The sequence below is a fragment of the Gambusia affinis genome, linkage group LG03, assembly GCF_019740435.1.
Source record: "Gambusia affinis linkage group LG03, SWU_Gaff_1.0, whole genome shotgun sequence".
Lineage (NCBI taxonomy): Eukaryota > Metazoa > Chordata > Actinopteri > Cyprinodontiformes > Poeciliidae > Gambusia > Gambusia affinis.
This window is the reverse complement of record NC_057870.1, coordinates 591,354-610,727: the sequence shown is the minus strand read 5'-3', so window position 1 is coordinate 610,727 and position 19,374 is coordinate 591,354. Positions and strand designations below refer to the sequence as shown.

General features: G+C 40.2%; 1 protein-coding gene across 3 annotated transcripts; it reads right to left on the bottom strand.

Annotated features, from left to right (window-relative positions):
* Positions 1-432: 432 nt before the first annotated feature.
* Positions 433-19,145, bottom strand: ptar1 (protein prenyltransferase alpha subunit repeat containing 1). Of its 3 annotated transcripts, none has more exons than XM_044111634.1 (8): positions 18,981-19,145; positions 16,110-16,244; positions 15,421-15,590; positions 10,423-10,489; positions 9,113-9,217; positions 5,040-5,280; positions 2,983-3,323; positions 433-1,457 (listed from the first exon to the last, which is right to left on the bottom strand). In XM_044111634.1, exons 2-8 carry the CDS (start codon positions 16,193-16,195, stop codon positions 1,100-1,102), a joined length of 1,368 nt encoding a protein of 455 aa, XP_043967569.1. In that variant the 5' UTR covers positions 16,196-16,244; positions 18,981-19,145; the 3' UTR covers positions 433-1,099. The 3 variants fall into 3 exon arrangements, with proteins under 3 accessions (XP_043967569.1, XP_043967570.1, XP_043967571.1); XM_044111635.1 differs by lacking the exon at positions 18,981-19,145 and having other exon boundaries at positions 2,983-3,175; positions 3,263-3,323; XM_044111636.1 differs by lacking the exon at positions 18,981-19,145 and having other exon boundaries at positions 1,327-1,457; positions 2,983-3,180; positions 3,263-3,323.
* Positions 19,146-19,374: the final 229 nt, after the last annotated feature.

The window sequence follows — 19,374 nt, the reverse complement described above, 5'->3', positions numbered from 1 at the left end:
TCAATTAGGCATGATATAAAATACATTTTTTTAAATAAAATATATTTTCAAAAGAACGTGAATGGAAACAAAAATTCTTTAAAGTATATGTCTAATTTTCTATTACATTTCTTAATAGAGTAGATATAATTTAAACTCTAACCTTCCAAGGACATGGCTGCTTTGGGCTTAATTCAGTTCAAAAGTTATTCATTATGGTAAAGGAAAATTACATATATTGTAGCTGTTGATAGCTCCAACTGAAAACACTGTTTGGCAATCTGATGTCTGCACAGTTCTTCATTCTAGAAAAGGGGGATTACAGAAAAGAACAAGCCTAAATATGCAAAGCTTTCAGATTTAACATTTTGAAAAACATATATCATGTTTCTTCCACGTCACAGTTATGGACTATTACCTTAAGTTGGCTCAAAAACATCCACTCAAACAAACTAAAATTACAAGTGGGTAAACTTTTATTGTAAGCTCTTTAACATGACTTTACCATTATGTTTACCACTATTAAAAAACAAACCAAAGAATATATTGTACATACATTGGTAAAATGTTCCAGGTCAAAAACATGTATGCAATATTTTATATCAGATTTATACAGTGTGAAGAGTTGAAAAATTCCAGGTGATAGTCTGCTATTTAACATGAAAAAAAAAATTAAAACTGCGAAAAGTTATTAACAATTCATTTCATTATTTTACTTTTTCGTTCCATTTGGCTATTTTAAAACTTCACACTATCATGTCTAACGACTGTTAATAAAACCAATTCTTCGTCCACTTTCTCATCTGATTCTATTCTGCTACACAAACTTCACATAATTTTTGCTTACACATATGAAGAAAAACAGAAATTTGATCTAAATCCTGGGCAGACAAAGAAAAAAATACAATTTGCTGTCAGACACAAACACGGTCTATGTAACTCAGCTCACACTCAAACAGGACTTGTGAAGAATACCCTCAAACTGATCTTGCTTTCTGCCTCCTCATGGCAGCTAGTTCTGAAATTTTACACCTCATTTGAATTAGAACTACAGGTAAGTAAGTTATTCCTAAATCAGTATCTAAAGGCCACTTTAGTGTTGAATGTATGGGCCTAGACCTTATATGTCTAAAGACTGTGCACTAATGACAGTATCTAACCACTTTTTGTATGCCACAGCATAGTTGTTCTGCTCAGCATTACAGCAACTGTTCAGTATGCTGTTAACAAAGATGTGTTCATTTTGTAGGGTCAGAAGGTTGGGCAGAAGGATTCCTCTCCTTAGACGCTTGCTGTCATGGTCAGGCAAGGACAACCTATCCACCTCCATCGGAACACTAACATGTTTATGTCTGTCCACACTCCTCCCTGACCCACCTGGCTCATTGAGACCAGTAGGCTTCAACTCATTCTCTCTGCCATCAGTGCAGAGATCTTGATCCTGCCTCCAGTGGTGCCATAAGTAGTACACATGCCGCCTAGAAGAGAGAAAATCATTATTGCTGCAATTTATTACTGATTTTACACTCACAGGCCACTTTATTAGGTACGCCTGCTCATTATTACAAATGTCGAATCAGCCAATCACATGGCAGCAACTCAATGCATTTAGGCATGTAGACGTGGCCAAGACGATCTGCTGCAGTTCAACGCGAGCATCAGAATGGGGAAGAAAGGAGGTTTAAATGACATGGTTATTGGTGCCAGGCGGGCTGGTCTGTGTTTTTCAGAAACTGCTGATCTACAGGGATTTTCACTTAGGGTTTACAGAGAATGGTCCAAAAATGAGAAAATATCCAGTGAGCGGCTGTTCTGTGGGCGCAAATGTCAGAACGGCATTCTTTTTAGCTATAGCTACATTTGTGCACTATGTTCAGGTCAGGTCAGTGGCAAATAACAACTTGTCTTGCAGTTGGTATGCAGAAGAGCATCTCTGACCCCTGTCAGCTAAGAACAGGAAACTGAGGCTACAATTCGCACAGGCTCACCAAAATCGGACAATAGAAGATTGGAAAAACATTGCCTGGTCTGATGCGTCTCGATATCTGCTGTGACATTCGGATGGTAGGGTCAGAATTTGCCGTCAACAACATGAAAGGATGAATCCATGCTGCCTTGTATCAACAGTTCAGGCTGGTGACTGTGGTGCTCATTAGTACCAATTGAGCATCGCGTCAACACCACAGTCTACCTGAGTATTGTTGCGGACCTTGTCCATTGCTTTATGACCACAGTGTACCATCTACTGATGGCTGTTTCCAGCAGGATAACGTTCCATGTAATCAAGTGCAAATCATCTCAGACTGGTTTCTTGAACACAACAATGAGTTCACTGAACTCAAATGGCCTCCAGAGTCACCAGATCTCAATCCAGTAGAGAACCTTTGGGATGCGGTGGAATGGGAGATTTGCATCATGATGTGCAGCCGACAAATCTGCCGACAAATTGTGTGATACCATCACGTCAATATGGACCAAACTCTCTGTTTCCAGTACCTGGTTGAGTCTCTGCCATGAAGGATTAAGGCAGTTATGAAAGCAAAAAGGGGTCCAACCCGGTACTAGCAGGGTGTACCTAATAAAGTGGCGAGTGACTGTATATCTACAGAATATATTAAATACATGATCCCATCACATCTGCTGCATCGGATGATGAGTTTTATGTCTTGAATATGAAAAGCAGCTTGGTTATAGACAAATATTCAACATCTGGTCTGAATGAGTGAATAGATGGTTGTCAAAACTCTTTCAACATGTAAATTAAGACCTAGTTTCAGGAAACCATGGTTTCAACACTCATCAAAAACAAAAAGTTATTTATTTTCAAAAGTGCATAAGCTGCCCCATAGAGCAAAATTAAAATCCAGAACCAAATACCAAAAATTTCTTTATAAAATTGCATCTCCATAAATGTCTTGCACCAATATGTACTGCAGATATATTTTTTCCTGTAGTAATGGGTATTCAAATCAGAAAGCATATATTCAAATTATGAAAGCTCACCTGTGACTCCAGAGTGTTTCATGTCCAGGAAAAGACTGAATCAGGTCAGAGCACAGTTCAGTCTCCTGGTAAAAAAGTTTAAATACTGTAGTGATCTTATCCCCACAGGCTGCATCAGCCAATGACAGCTCACCATTAGCCTGAGGACAGGTGCTATGGACTGTATTGCTCTGGTGCTGGGATGGACAAAAGACTGTGCTAGCAGAATCAGAAGACAAAGACTGGCTCAGTTCAGTGTTCAGTAACTCCTTGAGAAGGAACTGCCGGTAGTGAAACCCACTGTGATCAGATACGTGCATGGAGACCCATGGATGCACAGATGACAGTTCATCACGGAAAACCTGTGAGAAAATAATCCAATAAACGCAGATTAACAACAGGAGACTGAAGGTTTAAGATCAGCAGCAAATGTTCACTGTTATGCTAATAATATTCTGCTATTTTTAGCCATAAATCTAATCAGTTTGGTGGACTATATATATATATATATATATAAAACAGTAGGAGTGTAACAGGTAAACGTTTTATGGATGTAAACTCCACTAAAAAGCAACCTGTTTGGGATTTTACTTGAAACATAATCAATTATAAATCTACTGATGGAATCTGACTCCTTGTCGTGTTTTGATTGTTGATTCTATTATGTTTCTGTGTTTGATATGATGTAAATACATTGATGCTGAAATGAGCTATACAAATAAAATTTGATTGATTGATGACTATAAACATGTATTGAAAACCTTGGTGACTTCAAATTTTCAGCTTTGTCTTTCTTTGAAAAAGAAACTCTTTACACCAGTGGTCCCCAACCTTTTCAGTAGAGCGGACCTTTCAACCCTTCGTAAATTTCTGCGGACCGGGGTGTGTGTGGGTGTGACTGTGTGTGTGTTTGGGGGGGGGCAGCGTGTTGTAAGGATCAAGACCGATGACGTTATTTCTTACTCATTCTGCTGCATGTTGACGCGCAAGACGTAGCTGACAGCTTCCATTTTAGTATTTTCAAATTAAAAGCTCCACCAGACTCAATACATAGAACGGACATATTTAATTATTTCTTGCGCGGCCCGGTACCAATTGGTCCACGGACTGGTGGTTGGGGACCACTGCTTTACACAATCACTTTATCTGGATGGTATTAAATTGGCCCTCAGTGACAAATAAGGAACCTTGGTATTAATTTTGACCAGGATATGTCAGTTAAATCCTAAATTAAACAAGTTTTTATGATTTAATTCCTTTTCTCTCTATAATATTGTCAATATTAGAAATATTCTGTCCAGGAGTTATGCTGAAAAACCACCCAATGGATCTGTTACTTCAAAGCTGGACTATCATAATTCTTTGCAATCAAGAAGTTTATAAAATTCACTTAAAAGAAAATGCTGCAGTAAGACTTGTGATTCTAATTAAAAAGAGAGATCATATTTCTGCTATTTTAAATGATCTTCTTAGGCTCTCTGTTAGGTCCAGAATGAAATTTGCTCCTAATACAGTCCTAATTCTCAGACTGCAGGTTTCCTGCTGGTTCCTGGAGGCTCTAAAAGTAGAATTGGAGGCAGATCCTTCAGTTTTCAGTTTTTTCTGGTGGAACCAGCTCCCAGTTTTAGTCCTTGAGGCAGACACCATTTAATACTATGCTTAAAACTTTCCTTTTTGATAAAGCCTACAGTTAGACTGGCTTGAGGTAACCCTGTAGTTATGCTGCTATAGACATAGGCTGCTGGAGGACATAGTGACCCCTATATAGAATGTATTTGATATATTGTGCTTGTGGGCTGGATAATCTACTATTTGGAATAACCAGCTTTAATCCAAGAAATCATTTTAGTAAATTTGCTGCAATCTTTAAACCCTGACACAAAAAAATCTTTCAGTGGCTATTGAGTGATAAAACTGTATAAAGTAATATGACAAGTAATATGTAAGATGAGCTGTATGTTGACACATACGTACATTCAATGCAATAAGACACTTGCTTTGAAGACATAAACAAGTAACATTAAGCAAATAAAAGTGCAATGTGAGGTAATATTTTTTTAATAATGTGTTAGTCAAACCTTTATGTTGCCTTTGGCCATGTGCTGCAGTACCCAGATGCGGTGGGACCAGGCGTTATAATTACTAGGATAGCGACAAGCAGCATCAGAGCACACCTTCATCTCCTGGTGTATTAATCTGTCCAGATGACTACTCAAGAACTGGCTCCTCTCTGTATCAGGTTGCTCTGCGTCAACCTGCTGCTGAGTCTTGTGGGCCACAGCAGAAAACTGACGCAGGATGTGCTGCAACACCCAACGTCTGCAGGGAAACACAGAATGTTCAAGAATCAGGTGTATAATTTTATCAGCGGAGACATGATATAACATATCAGTATTTGCATAATAAATGTTTTTAGCTGTCTTTTTTTGTTATTAACGTGCATGATTTTTTTCTTTATTTGAAATTCTGTAGCTCTTATGTGGATTTTTCACTCCCACTAAGAATGGTGACAGTATTTGTGGTGCCACTATATAGTTCAAACCTAACTCTCTTAATTTCAGATGACTATGAGAAGGTGATACCAACGGTGCACATCTTTTAACCACAGGTCAGCTCGGTCATGAATTGGTAGTACAGCAATATAATGTGGGTTGCAGGACTGTACAAGACCTCAACACAGCAATCATGTCAGAAATCACATTGGTGAGTAAAGCTGACAAGGTACATTTTTGAAGGTGAAGTGGTACACAAAAAATCATTCCCTTAACACCCTGAACATCCATTGTATTTTCTGGGGCTGAGCAGAGGGAGGAGGTCTGACTGTACGCTAACCTCCACTGACCCCTAGATATGCTATATTATTTATAGAATTCTAGGTAATTCCACCATCAGTAATGTTGTGTCTACCAGAGGATTCCTCTGGTCATTATCTCTCATTAAAGCCTCATTGATGACTGTATGCTGAAGCACTGAGGAGTTACAGTCACTTGAAGTTTATATATTCGATGTTGTCCAAGTGTGACATTTGGAGACTCCAAATGGAGACACCTGTACATCCTCAAAAATAAACATGTCAAAAATGACATTTGTTTTTGTGCTATTTTGATCAGTCTTGAAATCCATGAGCAGAATACCTCATTCTACAGATTTATTGTATTTTCCAGTCCATACATTCAACACTCAATGTGCATTTACAAGAAATAAAAATGAAAAATCTGAGTGAAGCAAAACTTTTCAATTTCTTTTATATTACAATAGCTACAAACTACGTACAGTTAAAGTATTTTTGACTGCAAAAATAGAAAATTTAGCTTATCATCTTAAAAGAACCAAGTTTTGGCATGAACTCCAAATTGTTCAAAAACAGTAGTTAAAGGGTTTACCTTTACAGCCATTTGTGGTGATTTAGAGATTGAGGGTTAAGGGATTCATTTTTTTATTTTTCGGAATAAAAAAATGTGAACTATTCTCACAAAATAACTGACTGCATCAGTTTCTTCTTTGTGAAGATAATGCCATTCTGAATTTCCCTCATAAACACTTTGATGTTAAAAAAAAGTTATCTTGTGTTAATGGCCGCTTTTTCCAAGTATGACATGGAGATAATTAGGGCTGAGCAGCAATAGGCCTATATTAATCGCAAGACGTATTATTTTTAGGTAATACATTTCTAAAATGTAGGAATATACATTTACACTCCTTGAACTTTAACAAACTCTTCCTAGGGATTTTGAGCTATCACCTTCATTTTTGGTCAATATGCAGTTAAGGGATGGGGGATTAAAATTTACCAAAATCATAAGTTTTTGAGCATTTGGCCAAGCAGTGATCTAGGCATACTCTCCAAAGCATTGGGACTGAAAGCTAGAACTTTCACTCCCAATGGCTAAGTAGTACCAAACTTGGTATGAGTGATTTAGGTTGGATGTTGTATCTGAGCAAACGCCTATGAGACTATGTCATAATTTTCTGATGTCATCTATGTCCCACCCCCTCAGAACAGCAAGTCTTTTTTTTTCTTGGAAAGCTCCACCTATCACTCCCTTGACCTAATCAATTCATGTCAGAAGACAGATAACAAATTGGTCTCACTTGATTTAAAGCACAAAGAGTTTTTGGTGGAGAAATCACCATGATTAGTCCTAGTCAACCCCCAACAGGCAAGATGAGTGACTGAGGGACAGACGGATAGATAGATCTTTGTCAAGATATAGATCTAGACACTAGATCTCTATTGTAGTCCAAATTTCTATTGCTTTTTACTGTGTACAATATATATTGCACATTACCACTATGTAGTAGATATGTGTGATACACCATAAAATACAGATTTTACTCATCACTTGTACCCCAGGAGGCTATATTGGGAAAAAGGAAGTCCAGTTACTACAGATTCTGCTACTAGTAGCAAGAAAAATGATAACTTTGTCTTGGCTCAAGCGTTTGCCTCCCACCCTTCAACAATGGCAAGAAAGATTGAAGAATGTGTACATAATGGAGAAGATAACAGCAAAATATCATGTAAAAATGGACATTTTTCTGAGTGTATGGAAATGTCAATTACCAAAATGGACTTAAATGTTTGCTGAGACCCCCCACCCCCTTTTTTTGTTTGTTTGTTTTTTGTTTTTCTTTATGTAAGTGCATGTATAAATATATATGTGTGTTGGATTCATAATAATCTTAAATAAAGAATGTTCAAAAAAAGTAATCATCACTTGTTTATATATAGTCAAGAAAATCTGCTTAAGTCTACAAGCCACCACATAAATTATTAGTATTGCAATGCATCATATATATGTTTTTTAGACTGAAATTGACCAAAATACTATGTCAAATCAAAAAAAAGAAGAAACCAAAATGTAGACGGCGTTTAACTAGGAGGCCTAGAGTGAGAAGCCCCGCCCCTTCGCTCCTCAGACAGAGTTTGTGGAAGAAGACGGCGGTCGTTCTTTCATTCACTAAAGCCGTTCATGTTTACGGGCTTTCCATTCAGAAGAAAGGAGAAGCAGAGACATCGATAAACATCATTTGTTACAATCGTTTCAACCCAGCTGAGACGTGTAACATATGCTCTGATCAGGTTCTAAAGCTGCTGATTCCAAGCACCCAGTAGGGCTGATCACTGCCGATCACTGATCATTACCGATCATCTGGATTGGCTGAAAATATTTCGCTTAAGGTATAAATACTACTATGTGATCTGGCAAAATGGAAAAAAGATCTGGCCATAAATTCACCTAATTTAGTCAAAAAACATGCAAAATGCTTGCAAGAACAATAAATAAGCTACTCAGACAAAAGTACAACTGAAAAACCTGCAATCAGTAAAACAATATTTAACAGTACGGCTTTCTATACCCTAAAGCTTTTTATATAGGCTGTGTTATCAAATAAATCTCACAACACTGTCTTTATCAAATAATGACAAGTAAAAAAGAAAACATTTATTCAAAGTCAAAAGCAAGTTGGACCAAAATAAACAATCCTGAGTTACTAAACCAAAACTTCTGAGAGCTTGTCTAGCTGATTAATACTGGTTCTGACTGAGCGGAGTAATTCTGCACAACACAGGGAAGAGGAGATAGATTTTTTTCAGAGATTATCTATCGTATGTTAGGACAGTGAAAGTTTTAATACATATGTAAAATCTTATTTATTTTTTGTTAGTTTGTTTACTTAAGTTACATGCTGCAGCTTTAGGCAGCTGTTTGGTGTGAGAGTTCCCTGCCGGGTTGCGGTTAAATGGCGCTCCGTCTGTGAAATATATTGCATAGCGGCGGTCAAACAAAGAGCAGAACCAGCGTCTTCCACCACTAACTCGTTGACTTCCATTATTGTCAGGTTAATTGTTTAGCTTTCTGACCGTTGCGCTCTTCCAGGTGAGTGTTGATAGTTGTTTGCTGCTTTACCTGCTGTCTGGCTGCTCCAGATGTCTTTTTCTGCAGTAAACCATTTAGCCAAACTCTGTTAAGTGCTTGTTTTTTAAATGTTATATTAGATTTGTTGTGTTGATGCATTTTGACGTGTTTCACCCCCGAGGCATTTCCTGTCGCAACACCCAAAATGTGAGCACAACAACAATATTTGGAATAATAGAGAACATTTGTTCTGTTCTTTAAAAAGGGAAATCTGAGTCTTAAAACTTTACCTATGTATCCATGTCTCAGGGCTTTTGGGGAATTTGGTGAGGGCCAGCTTGCTCAGGTAAAGATCTCTTTCTGGATTGAGAGCACCACACTCTAGCAGCTCTTTCCTGTAACAACACACATCAAGATTTGCAATAAATTTATAAATGAAACAGTAGTTTTGTCAGAAATGATTTAAAAACAACTAGTTTCCAATTGGAACAAAATCTCGCTAGTCCATCGCAGCATCGCAGGGCAACACAGAGAAAGACAGGATCAATAACCACACACACACACACACACACACACACACCTAAGGATGTGGCCATTTTCCAAGTCCTGCTAGAAAATAAAATAAAATCAGCATCTCCATCCAGCTTGTCAGCAGAGGAAAGCATGAAGTGCTCTAGGCCTTCCTGGTAGAAATCTGGACTGACTGAGGACTTCGGAAAACACAGTGGACCAACACCAGCAGATGACATGGCAACCCAAATCACTGACTGGAACCTTCACTCTGGACTTCAAGTAATGTGGATTCTGTGCCTCTCAACACTTCCTCCAGACCCTGGGACAATGATTTCGAAATGAAATGCAGAAATTACTTGCATTTGAAAACAGGACTCTGGGCCAGTGCACAAGTGTCCAGTTTCATTTCTCCTCAGCCCAGATAAGACACCTTAGACATCTTCTCAAGTTCAGGAGTGGATTGACTCGGGGATTACAACGTCTGTACCTCATGTCTAAAGATCTAAAGTATGGTTCCTCTGGAATGGATTTCACTTAGCAATCCCAGAAGGCAGAGTTTATCCCTGTTGCTGGTGCATTTGTGGTGCTTTTCCTACCACACTCAAGCAGCTTTTTCAGCAATGACCTTTTGAGGCTTCCTCTGCTTGTGACAGGCGTCAATGACTGTCCTCAGTCTGGACATCTATCCAGCCAGCCGTCTTCTCCATAATTGTGTGTCCTACTGTCCCAGAGTCCATTTAAAGGCTCAGAAAACTTCTGCAGGTGTTTTTAGTTAAATAGCTGCTTAGGGTATGACACCAAAAGTTGCCATTAATTATCTTTTTCACAGTATTCTAACTTTCTGAGACTCAGAATTTTGGTATTCATTTCCTGTACACCATAATCAACATTACAAGAAACAAACGTTGATGACTCTATATAATAAATAAATTTCACTTTCTGAGATAACTGGCCTGAAATAGTGCAATTTTACACAATATTAATTTTTTTAGATGTTCTAGTAGTGTTTCTCAAGATTTATTTTGATTTTTTTAAACTGTAAAGACAACTATATACGGTAATCATTAAGATGCAATATTTCTTTTACCTGACATTCCAGGCAGTGGTGAAGTCCGGATTGAGCAGCAAAAGAGTGCAAGTAATATCCACTAGAGCTGTTGGACACAAAAACACACACAACATTTGCCTCAGTGCTGTGCCAACAATCAGGACATGTATTAAAAAAACCTAAGTAGTAAGATAGTCTGGAAAGTCATTTAAAGCTGAACTGATTGTTGAATACAAACTACACTAGCCTTAAAGTGTGATGTAATGGCTAGTATGCAAAAACTTCATACAGGCAAATTTGAAAGAAATACTGTAAAAGGATGAAGAAGCAGAAAGCTAGCTATTATTTTTCCTTGCATGCTGGCTACCAAAGACCATAGGCCTTGTATCCACCTTATTCCTGGGAGGCTTCCTGTGGAAACGATTATGGGTCTTACTTCCAGCGCCCACCGGAAGTAGCAGTATTTCTTTATAATTTGTAGGGTTTTTTGCTAATCTATATTTGTGATAGAAGTTACATCTCTTTTTTCGGTTGTAATACAATATTTAGTTGAACTTGTTCACGGACACACCGTCTGCTGTCAGAGAGCTGCTCAGTACAGAGGATAGTAATCGTGAGTTTAATGACGGGGAGCGACAGGAACACGATCATTACGTGTTGTTACGGAATGACCGTGAATTAGCAGCACTGCTAGCAGCTCGTTTCTCTGAAGAATAGTAATGAAGAAGAGAAAAGCAGAGAAGCTGGTCAGAGATCTGAGCTGCCGTTCTGCGCCGACAGTGTAAAACACCAGAACTAAATAATATTATGAGGTGAATTTTATCTTTTGTTTGTATTTAAAAAATAATAAAGCTCATGATTTGAGTCTTTATCATTATGTTTGAGCCAGAAACATTTTTTATAAGACAAAATAAAATATCTGGGTACATTTAGTCCATCACAACCAGAACCTGTAGGTTCTCCGTTGCCGAGTGTCGCTGCAAATCAGCGGAGAAATGAACGCAGCTACAGACCGTAATATGGAGAATCTCCCCACGGGACTAGAACCGAACTGAATCATGCATTAACCTGTTATAAAGATAAAACTAAAAAGTGTCTGCCCATGCGGAGTTCGGGGAACTGTTGTGCTGTTTATGGTTGTACTTTAATAATCAGACCAAGTTTAATTTGTGGCAGAAACAGGTGTGTCTTGAACGGGCTCCTAAAACAAAACCGAAAGTTTTCATCGCCTACCGACAGATAAGGAAATTCTACAAATTCTAAACTTGAACAGAGAACCCAAAATGCTTTATGTGTGCTCATTTCATTGTGTGGATAAAAAGCCATCCGAAGTAACTGAGTCAGTGAAGTAGCTAACTATGCTAGTGTGGGTTATCCATCCATCCATCTTCTTCCGCTAATCCGGGGTCGGGTCGCGGGGGTAGCAGCTTCAGAAGGGAGGCCCAGACTTCCCTCTCCCCAGCCACTTCTTCCAGCTCCTCTGGAGGAATCCCAAGACGTTCCCAGGCCAGCAGAGAGACATAGTCCCTCCAGCGTGTCCTGGGTCTTCCCCGGGGCCTCCTCCCGGTGGGACGTGCCCAGAACACCTCACCAGGGAGGCGTCCAGGAGGTATCCTGACCAGATGCCCGAGCCACCTCAACTGACTCCTTTCGATGTGAAGGAGCAGCGGCTCTACTCTGAGTCCCTCCCGAATGACTGAGCTTCTCACTCTATCTCTAAGGGAGAGCCCAGACACCCTACGGAAAAAAACCATTTTGGCCGCTTGTATCCGTGATCTCGTTCTTTCGGTCATGATCCAAAGCTCATGCAATCCTAAGGCCACCAAAACGGATCCCCTCAGCACCTTGGCTGCGCCTAGAAATTCTGTCCATAAAAGTAATGAACAGAATCGGTGACAAAGGGCAACCCTGGCAGAGTCCAACTCTCACCGGAAACGAGCCCGACTTACTGCCAGCAATGCGGACCAGACTCTGACACCAGTCATACAGGGACCTGACAGCCTGTATCAAAGAGCCCGGTACCCCATACTCCCGGAGAACCCCCTACTGGGCTCCCCGAGGGACACGGTCGAACGCCTTCTCCAAGTCCACAAACCACATGTAGACTAGTTGGGCGAACTCCCATGCACCCTCCAGGACCCTGCTAAGGGTGTAGAGCTGGTCCAGTGTTCCACGACCAGGACGAAAACCACACTGGTCTTCCTGAATTCGAGGTTTGACAATCCGATGGACCCTCCTCTCCAGAACCCCCGAATAGACCTAGCTGGGTAGGCTTAAGAGTGTGACCCCTCTGTAATTGGAGCACACCCTCCGGTCCCCCTTTTTGAACAGGGGGACCACCACCCCAGTCTGCCAATCCAGGGGAACTGCCCCCGATGTCAATGCGACATTGCAGAGTTACGTTAGCCAACACAACCCTACAACATCCAGAGCCTTAAGGAACTCCGGGCAGATCTCATCCACCCCCGGGGCCCTGCCACCGAGGAGCTTTTTGACCACCTCAGCTACCTCGAGCCAGAGATTGGAGAGCCCAACCCAGAGTCCCCAGGCTCAGCTTCCACAATAGAAGGCATGTCGGTGGGATTGAGGAGGTCTTCGAAGTATTCTGCCCACCGGCCCACAACATCTCGAGTTGAGGTCAGCAGCACACCATCCCCACTATAGACAGTGGGGGTACTGATTCCCCCCCTGAGATGCCGGATGGTGGACCAGAATTCCCTTGAAGCCGTACGGAAGTCTTTCTCCATGGCCTCTCCAAACTCCTCCCACGTCTGAGTTTTTTGCCTCCACCCGAGCTGCATGCCGCTTCGCCCGCAGGTACCCATCAGCTGCTTCCGGAGTCCCACTGGCCAAAAAGGCTCGATAGGACTCCTTCTTTAGCCTGACGGCATCCCTCACCAAAGGTGTCAACCAACGGGTTTGAGGGTTGCCGCCACGACAGGCACTGACAACCTTACGGCCACAGCTCTGGATACCACCAGATGGAATCCCCTGTGAGACGGGCAGGTCTGACCGGCAGTTTGGGCCTGCCAGGTCTGACTGGCATCCTCCCCCACCAGCGGAGCCAACTCACCACCAGGTAGTGGTCAGTGGACAGCTCCGCACCTCTCTTCACCCGAGTGTCCAAGACATATGGCCGACGAAACGATGACAAAGTCGATCATCGAACTGCGGCCTAGGGTGTCCTGGTGCCAAGTGCACATATGGACACCCTTATGTTTGCACATGGTGTTCGTTATGGACAATCCATGATGAGCACAGAAGTCCAACAACAGAACACCACTCGAGTTCAGATCGGGGGGGCCGTTCCTCCCAACCCCGCCCCTCCAGGCCTCACTGTCAATGATCACGTGAGCATTGAAGTCCCCCAGCAGAACAAGGGAGTCCCCAGGTGGAGCACTCTCCTGTACCCCCTCTAGGGACTCCAAAAAGGGTGGGTAATCTGAACTGTTGTTCTGCCCGTAAGCACAAACGACAGTCAGGTCCTGTCCCCCCACCCGTAGGCGGAGGGAGGCTACCCTCTTGTTCACCGGGGTAAACCCCAACGTACAGGCACCGAGATGGGGAGCAACAAGTATGCCCACTCCTGTCCGACGCCTCTCAGCTTGGGCAACTCCAGAGTGGAAGTATGTCCAGCCCCTCTCAAGGAGACTGGTTCCAGAACCAGAGCCATGCGTCAACGTGAGACCGACTATTTCTAGCCGGAACCTCTCAGCCTCACACACTAGCTCCTGCTCCTTCCCCACCAGAGAGGTGACATTCCACGTCCCAAGAGCCAGCTTCTGCAACCGAGGATTGGACCGCCAAGGTCCCCTCCCTCGGCAGCCACCCATCACACAATGCACCCGACCCCTTTGGCCCCTCTCACGGGTGGTGGGCCCATAGGAGAGGGGGCTGGCCGAGCTCCATGGGTAAAAACCCGGCCACCAGGCGCTCGCCATCGTGGCCCCCCTCCAGGCCTGGCTCCAGAGTGGGGCCCCTGTGACCCGCGTCCGGGCGACGGAACACCAAGTCTAAAGTTGTTTCTCACCATTGGGGTCTTCGGGCTGCACTTTGTCTGGTACCTCACCTAGGACCTGTCTGCCCCGGGTGACCCAATCCAGGGGCATAAAGCCCCAGACAGCAGAGCTCCCAGGATCATTGGGGCACTCAAACCCCTCCACCACGATAAGGTGGAAGCCCAAGGAGAGGTAGTGTGGGTTATTTGCGGCCATTTCTTCAAGTCGCCATCCCTCCCCGCATTAGCTGTAGGTAGCGCTAAAACAATATTGCCACATGTAAGCTGTAACAACTGGAATTCCTACATATTTTATAGCCTAAAACTCAGTGGAAAGCCGGTTAGCGAGTTGGTAACATGTAAACAAATGGCGGTTCCGATTAGTGGTGGAAGTCGTGCCTAAAAATCACGAAAGCCTCATGGGCCTAGGAATAAGGTGGATAGAAAAGGCTCCAAAGTCTGTAGTTTACAGTTTTCAGTTAAGGTTTAAGTGCATTTAATTATTGTTCCTCAGTGTTTCTGTAAGTGTAAATATTGTAGGAACAACTGGCTTAGTAGTTTACAGTATTATGAGAGATATCGCCAGGAAGTAGCTAGTGTGTTACTGTTTTGTGGTGGGTTGCAGAATGCAATAAGCATGCTGTACCCTGCTCGTTACAGGAAGTGTTACGTTAATACTGACGGTAAATTGACATGCAAGAGAAATATGTAAGATTACAATATTTGATTTGGCAACCTTATTTATTTTTGTTTATAAACTGGCAACAGTTGAAAGATAAGATTATGCATAGATGTCTATGTATTAAAAAAAAAATTTATTTATTATTTCTTACAGAAAATCACACACTATAAGTATATGTGTGAGTAGAATAAAGTACAGAAGAAATCCAGCATCAGCCCCTTCGGTCCTTTCTCCACACATAACGGCAATCATACACTCCCCTTAGTATGAATTTGGTGACACCACCCTGAATCAGTTATTTTCAATCAGCGTGTTTGACGCAAAGATCATAATAAGTCATATTATTCAAAATCAATACCTTCTCTGTCTAGCCAGTGTTTTCTCTGGCGGTAGAGGAGCAGCTTATTGTGGACATACGGTAACAGAAACTTGACACACCAGCTCTCAACACCAAGCTTGTTCTCCACCAACACAATGGGACTGCGGTTGTAGCGGGCCTCTGGACACTGGATTAGGCCGATCTCGTCTCTGAAAAACACGGAGAGAAGAACAATCAGAGGGACTGGGGAAGAGCTGGCATAGTTTGACAGCAACAACAACAAAATGCTTCACTGCTGCTATGGCGTGCATCACCATGTGTTAAAGTGTGCATTCGCTGGTTGTAAAGAAATCCGTTTTTTGAGTTAATGAATTAAATTGAATCACTGAGAATAGATCAAAATGTTGTGTTTTTGGGATGACATAGTACAGACATGATCGAATTTGCGGCGAATCCTCCGGTACTCTGTTTACAAAGAGAATAAGACTAAATTAGCGATGTCCATCTCTATATCTAAACGTTGTTTGTATAAATACGAATGTTTCAAAAGCCAATGCTACTGTATGAAGAAAAATTAGCCAAACAGGCTTGCAAAACACAAAAGTTTCTATACATTCTATGCAATTCTCCGAGCCTCAGGTAAAACATCTGATTCCGGATGCTGTTTAAATCAAGGTTCACTAGGTCCCAAACACAGCCGTCCGCTGTGTTTAAACTCAACTACTTACATGTTGGGGTGTCTTTTGAATGCGATACTGATGTCTTTGACAACTCTTTGGACCAAGACGTCAACCTCCTCCTTTGACTCCGCCATTTTTTCGTCGCCGGGCCGCTGGATCTACTTCCGGATTAACATAAAAACACTACGGAAACATAGTAGGGGCAAAATTATTTACTTAAAATGTGTGTCTTTGTTTAGCAAAAAGACAAGAACCAGGCAAGATGGGTTTTTAAAAAAAATCTATGCCTGGGCAAAAGTAGCGCTTTACCAATAATATTACTGTATTAATTGAAATAATTATTTAGTCAACTTTTAAACAAATAAACCACACAAAATGTCAAAGTAGACAACACACGATTTAAGCAAACATTTCATTTCCATTTCCATGTGTGAGTGGTGACGTCAAAAGAAAATGTGTACACTAATTTAGTTTATAAATATAGGATGAACATTGATTATTTACTTCAAGAATAGCCCCTTGAGATGTGTTGTCTCATTTTTGAGGAGGTACTTAAAAAAAACAAATAAAAAAGAACAATAATAGAGTTCCAAATAAGTAAATCAAGGAAAACAAAAACAGAGTCAGAGAAAATAACTAAAATAAGACAAAACACACATACATATAAATTTATGACAACTTCATGCCACATACACTCATGCCAAATAAGAAAATGCATATTCACATGCAAATGGATATTCACATGTGTACAGAGTACAGAGTATGTACATGTGAATATCCATGTCAGAGGAGTAGGGCTAGAATAAATGAGACTTTGGTCTTATTAAAAGCAGGTGCAAGATGTTTGAAAATAAGTAAATAAAGACAAGTTAAAAATATGAAAAGAGGTCATACATGTATATGAGGGAGGTAAATTATTCCAATCTGATGGCGCTTCATATTAAATGATATCCAATTTCTTTTCTAACCCTTGGTATGAAAAAAAAAAAGATCAGTATTTATCAGGCTATACATTTAACTAAAATCAAGTATTTTTTTTAAATAGAGTAAAATTAAAATAGATACATTTAAAAGTAATTAACAACCGATTAAATTTTCTGTTGGCCAAGGGAACTAAGCAGTTCATAGATTTGTACACAAGGTAGTGATGAGTCCATTTATTCTAAAATAAAAAACCTCAGTCTAAAAGTAGTATCTTGCATGGATGGCATTTATTAATTTGAAATGAGTTTCTTTACATTTAGGTGATTGCAGGAAATTGCAGATATTAAATTAAGTGTAAATATCCTCTTTCACACTATGTTGGTATAATTATTTGTGTTTATCCAACAGGTCTGACCTGTAGGTGATCATTGACATGCTATTGGAATCAGGTTTGTGGATAACTACTCTTTTAGATATGCAAGAAGGTCAAAGTGAGGATTGATATACTGTAGCTGTTAACAGTGATTTCCAAAAAAACATCTCTAATTTAGTACAGAAATTGTCTTAATAGTCTCTTCCCATATATGTCTAAGAGATCAAAACGTTTGTTTTATAAAAAGAGATAAATAAAAATACTAAGTTTTATTTCTACTTATGATATTTCTGTTGTTAAACATATGTGTAGAACAAGGTATAAAGGCATAAGGCATAAAGTTATGTTTGTGCAGTGGTGATCTGTAACAGAGTACATTTACTAGACTAAAGTACATGTTTGAGTATTTTTACTTTACTTTTAAAGCTTGTGAACGTCACTCTACTGCATTTCAAAGACAAATTCTGTCAACTCCACTATATTTCTAGGAAGCTTGTCATTAGTTGTTCCTTTTGGCTCAGCATAGTTTAGTAGGCTGTTGTTACCGTTTCTCTTCAGGAGAAGGGGAACCAAATTGTCCATTACTGTGTTTGTGTCAATACAAACAAAACTACTTAGATCAACTGTATATGTATAGTTGTAACTAGGTATTATATTATTACCCAACAATCTTTTAAACTACAGTTTACTAGTTGTTTGCAACCATGTAAAAATGAAAAAGAAGAAAAAGCAATATTAAAACATTGCTTAAATATTTATGTGTTTTAATTCACTGGTTGCTGTTTAAGTACAGAAACCAATGTTTAAGCAGAATAGTTCTCTGCAACACTAACCCTTTCCATCTCTCTTTGCTGCTCCGTCTGAACACGCAACTGACCATCCATCTGTATGCACCTGTACAATGTAGTAGTTTATAATCAGTTGCCATGGGCTTTCTGTTTTACTCTCATTAGCAATATTCAGCCTGAACTCTAGAAAGTCTTTTTAAAATGATTTTGTCCCCTTTATTAAAAATTTGAGGGCAAAATCTCATTGGATAGCACAATTCTGCATGACCACTAGATGGAGCTGGCTTATTGTCTTCTCCAGTGCTTTCAGGTCAAATTGAATGACAGCAAACTTACTGCATTTACCACTAAATTAGCATCGTTTCACTTACAGTTTCTCTTTTCTTCCCTACAACATGTAAAAGGAAAACAACTGCTGTACTTCAACCCTAACTGTTATATTTACATAAAGGTTTGAGAGTAATTTGCAGGATTTAATTTGCTATTTGCAGAAATAACGTTTTGGGCAAACAAAATGTATTAATTTATATAAATTGGACTACATTTATTAACATGATCTAATCTGCCAGATCATTCTAACTGGGCAAAAAATAAATCAATTCAATTCAGTTGAATTATATAGTCCTAATTCACAACAAATGTTGCCTTGAGACGCTTTACAAAAAAATCATTTCAATTCAGTTATACATAAATTTCAATTAATTCTAGTAATCAATTACTTGGTTGCAATTAATTGATTACTATTAAGCTCAGTTTATTATTCAAATATATTTAGAACGTGGCTATCTAAGGAAACCTATAGATTTCAATGACTTTACAACAACTACTTCATACCAAGCGTGCACACCAGCAGCAATAGTGGAGAGGAAAATCTTCCTTTTATAGAAAACTCCAGCAGAACCAGTGTCTGGCTCAGTTCGAGAGTCCATCTGCCACGACCCACTAGGGGTAAAAAAAGACGAAGCATTTCCTTGCCCTGTGTTTCTGAGGATAAATAGAACATTATTAGTGAAATGTTTTTTTTTTCTCTGAAAGCAAGGGTTACACATTTTGAAGCAATTTAACATAAAAAAGAACTTAGCGAAGCACTACCTAGTTCTGATCAGTTTGGGTTATTTGCACCACTCTCTCAGAGACAAGACAACATATATCACATACCACACATAACAATGTGTGGTATGTGATATATGTTGAATTCAGATTAAAACCGCTAACAACTTACATCCTC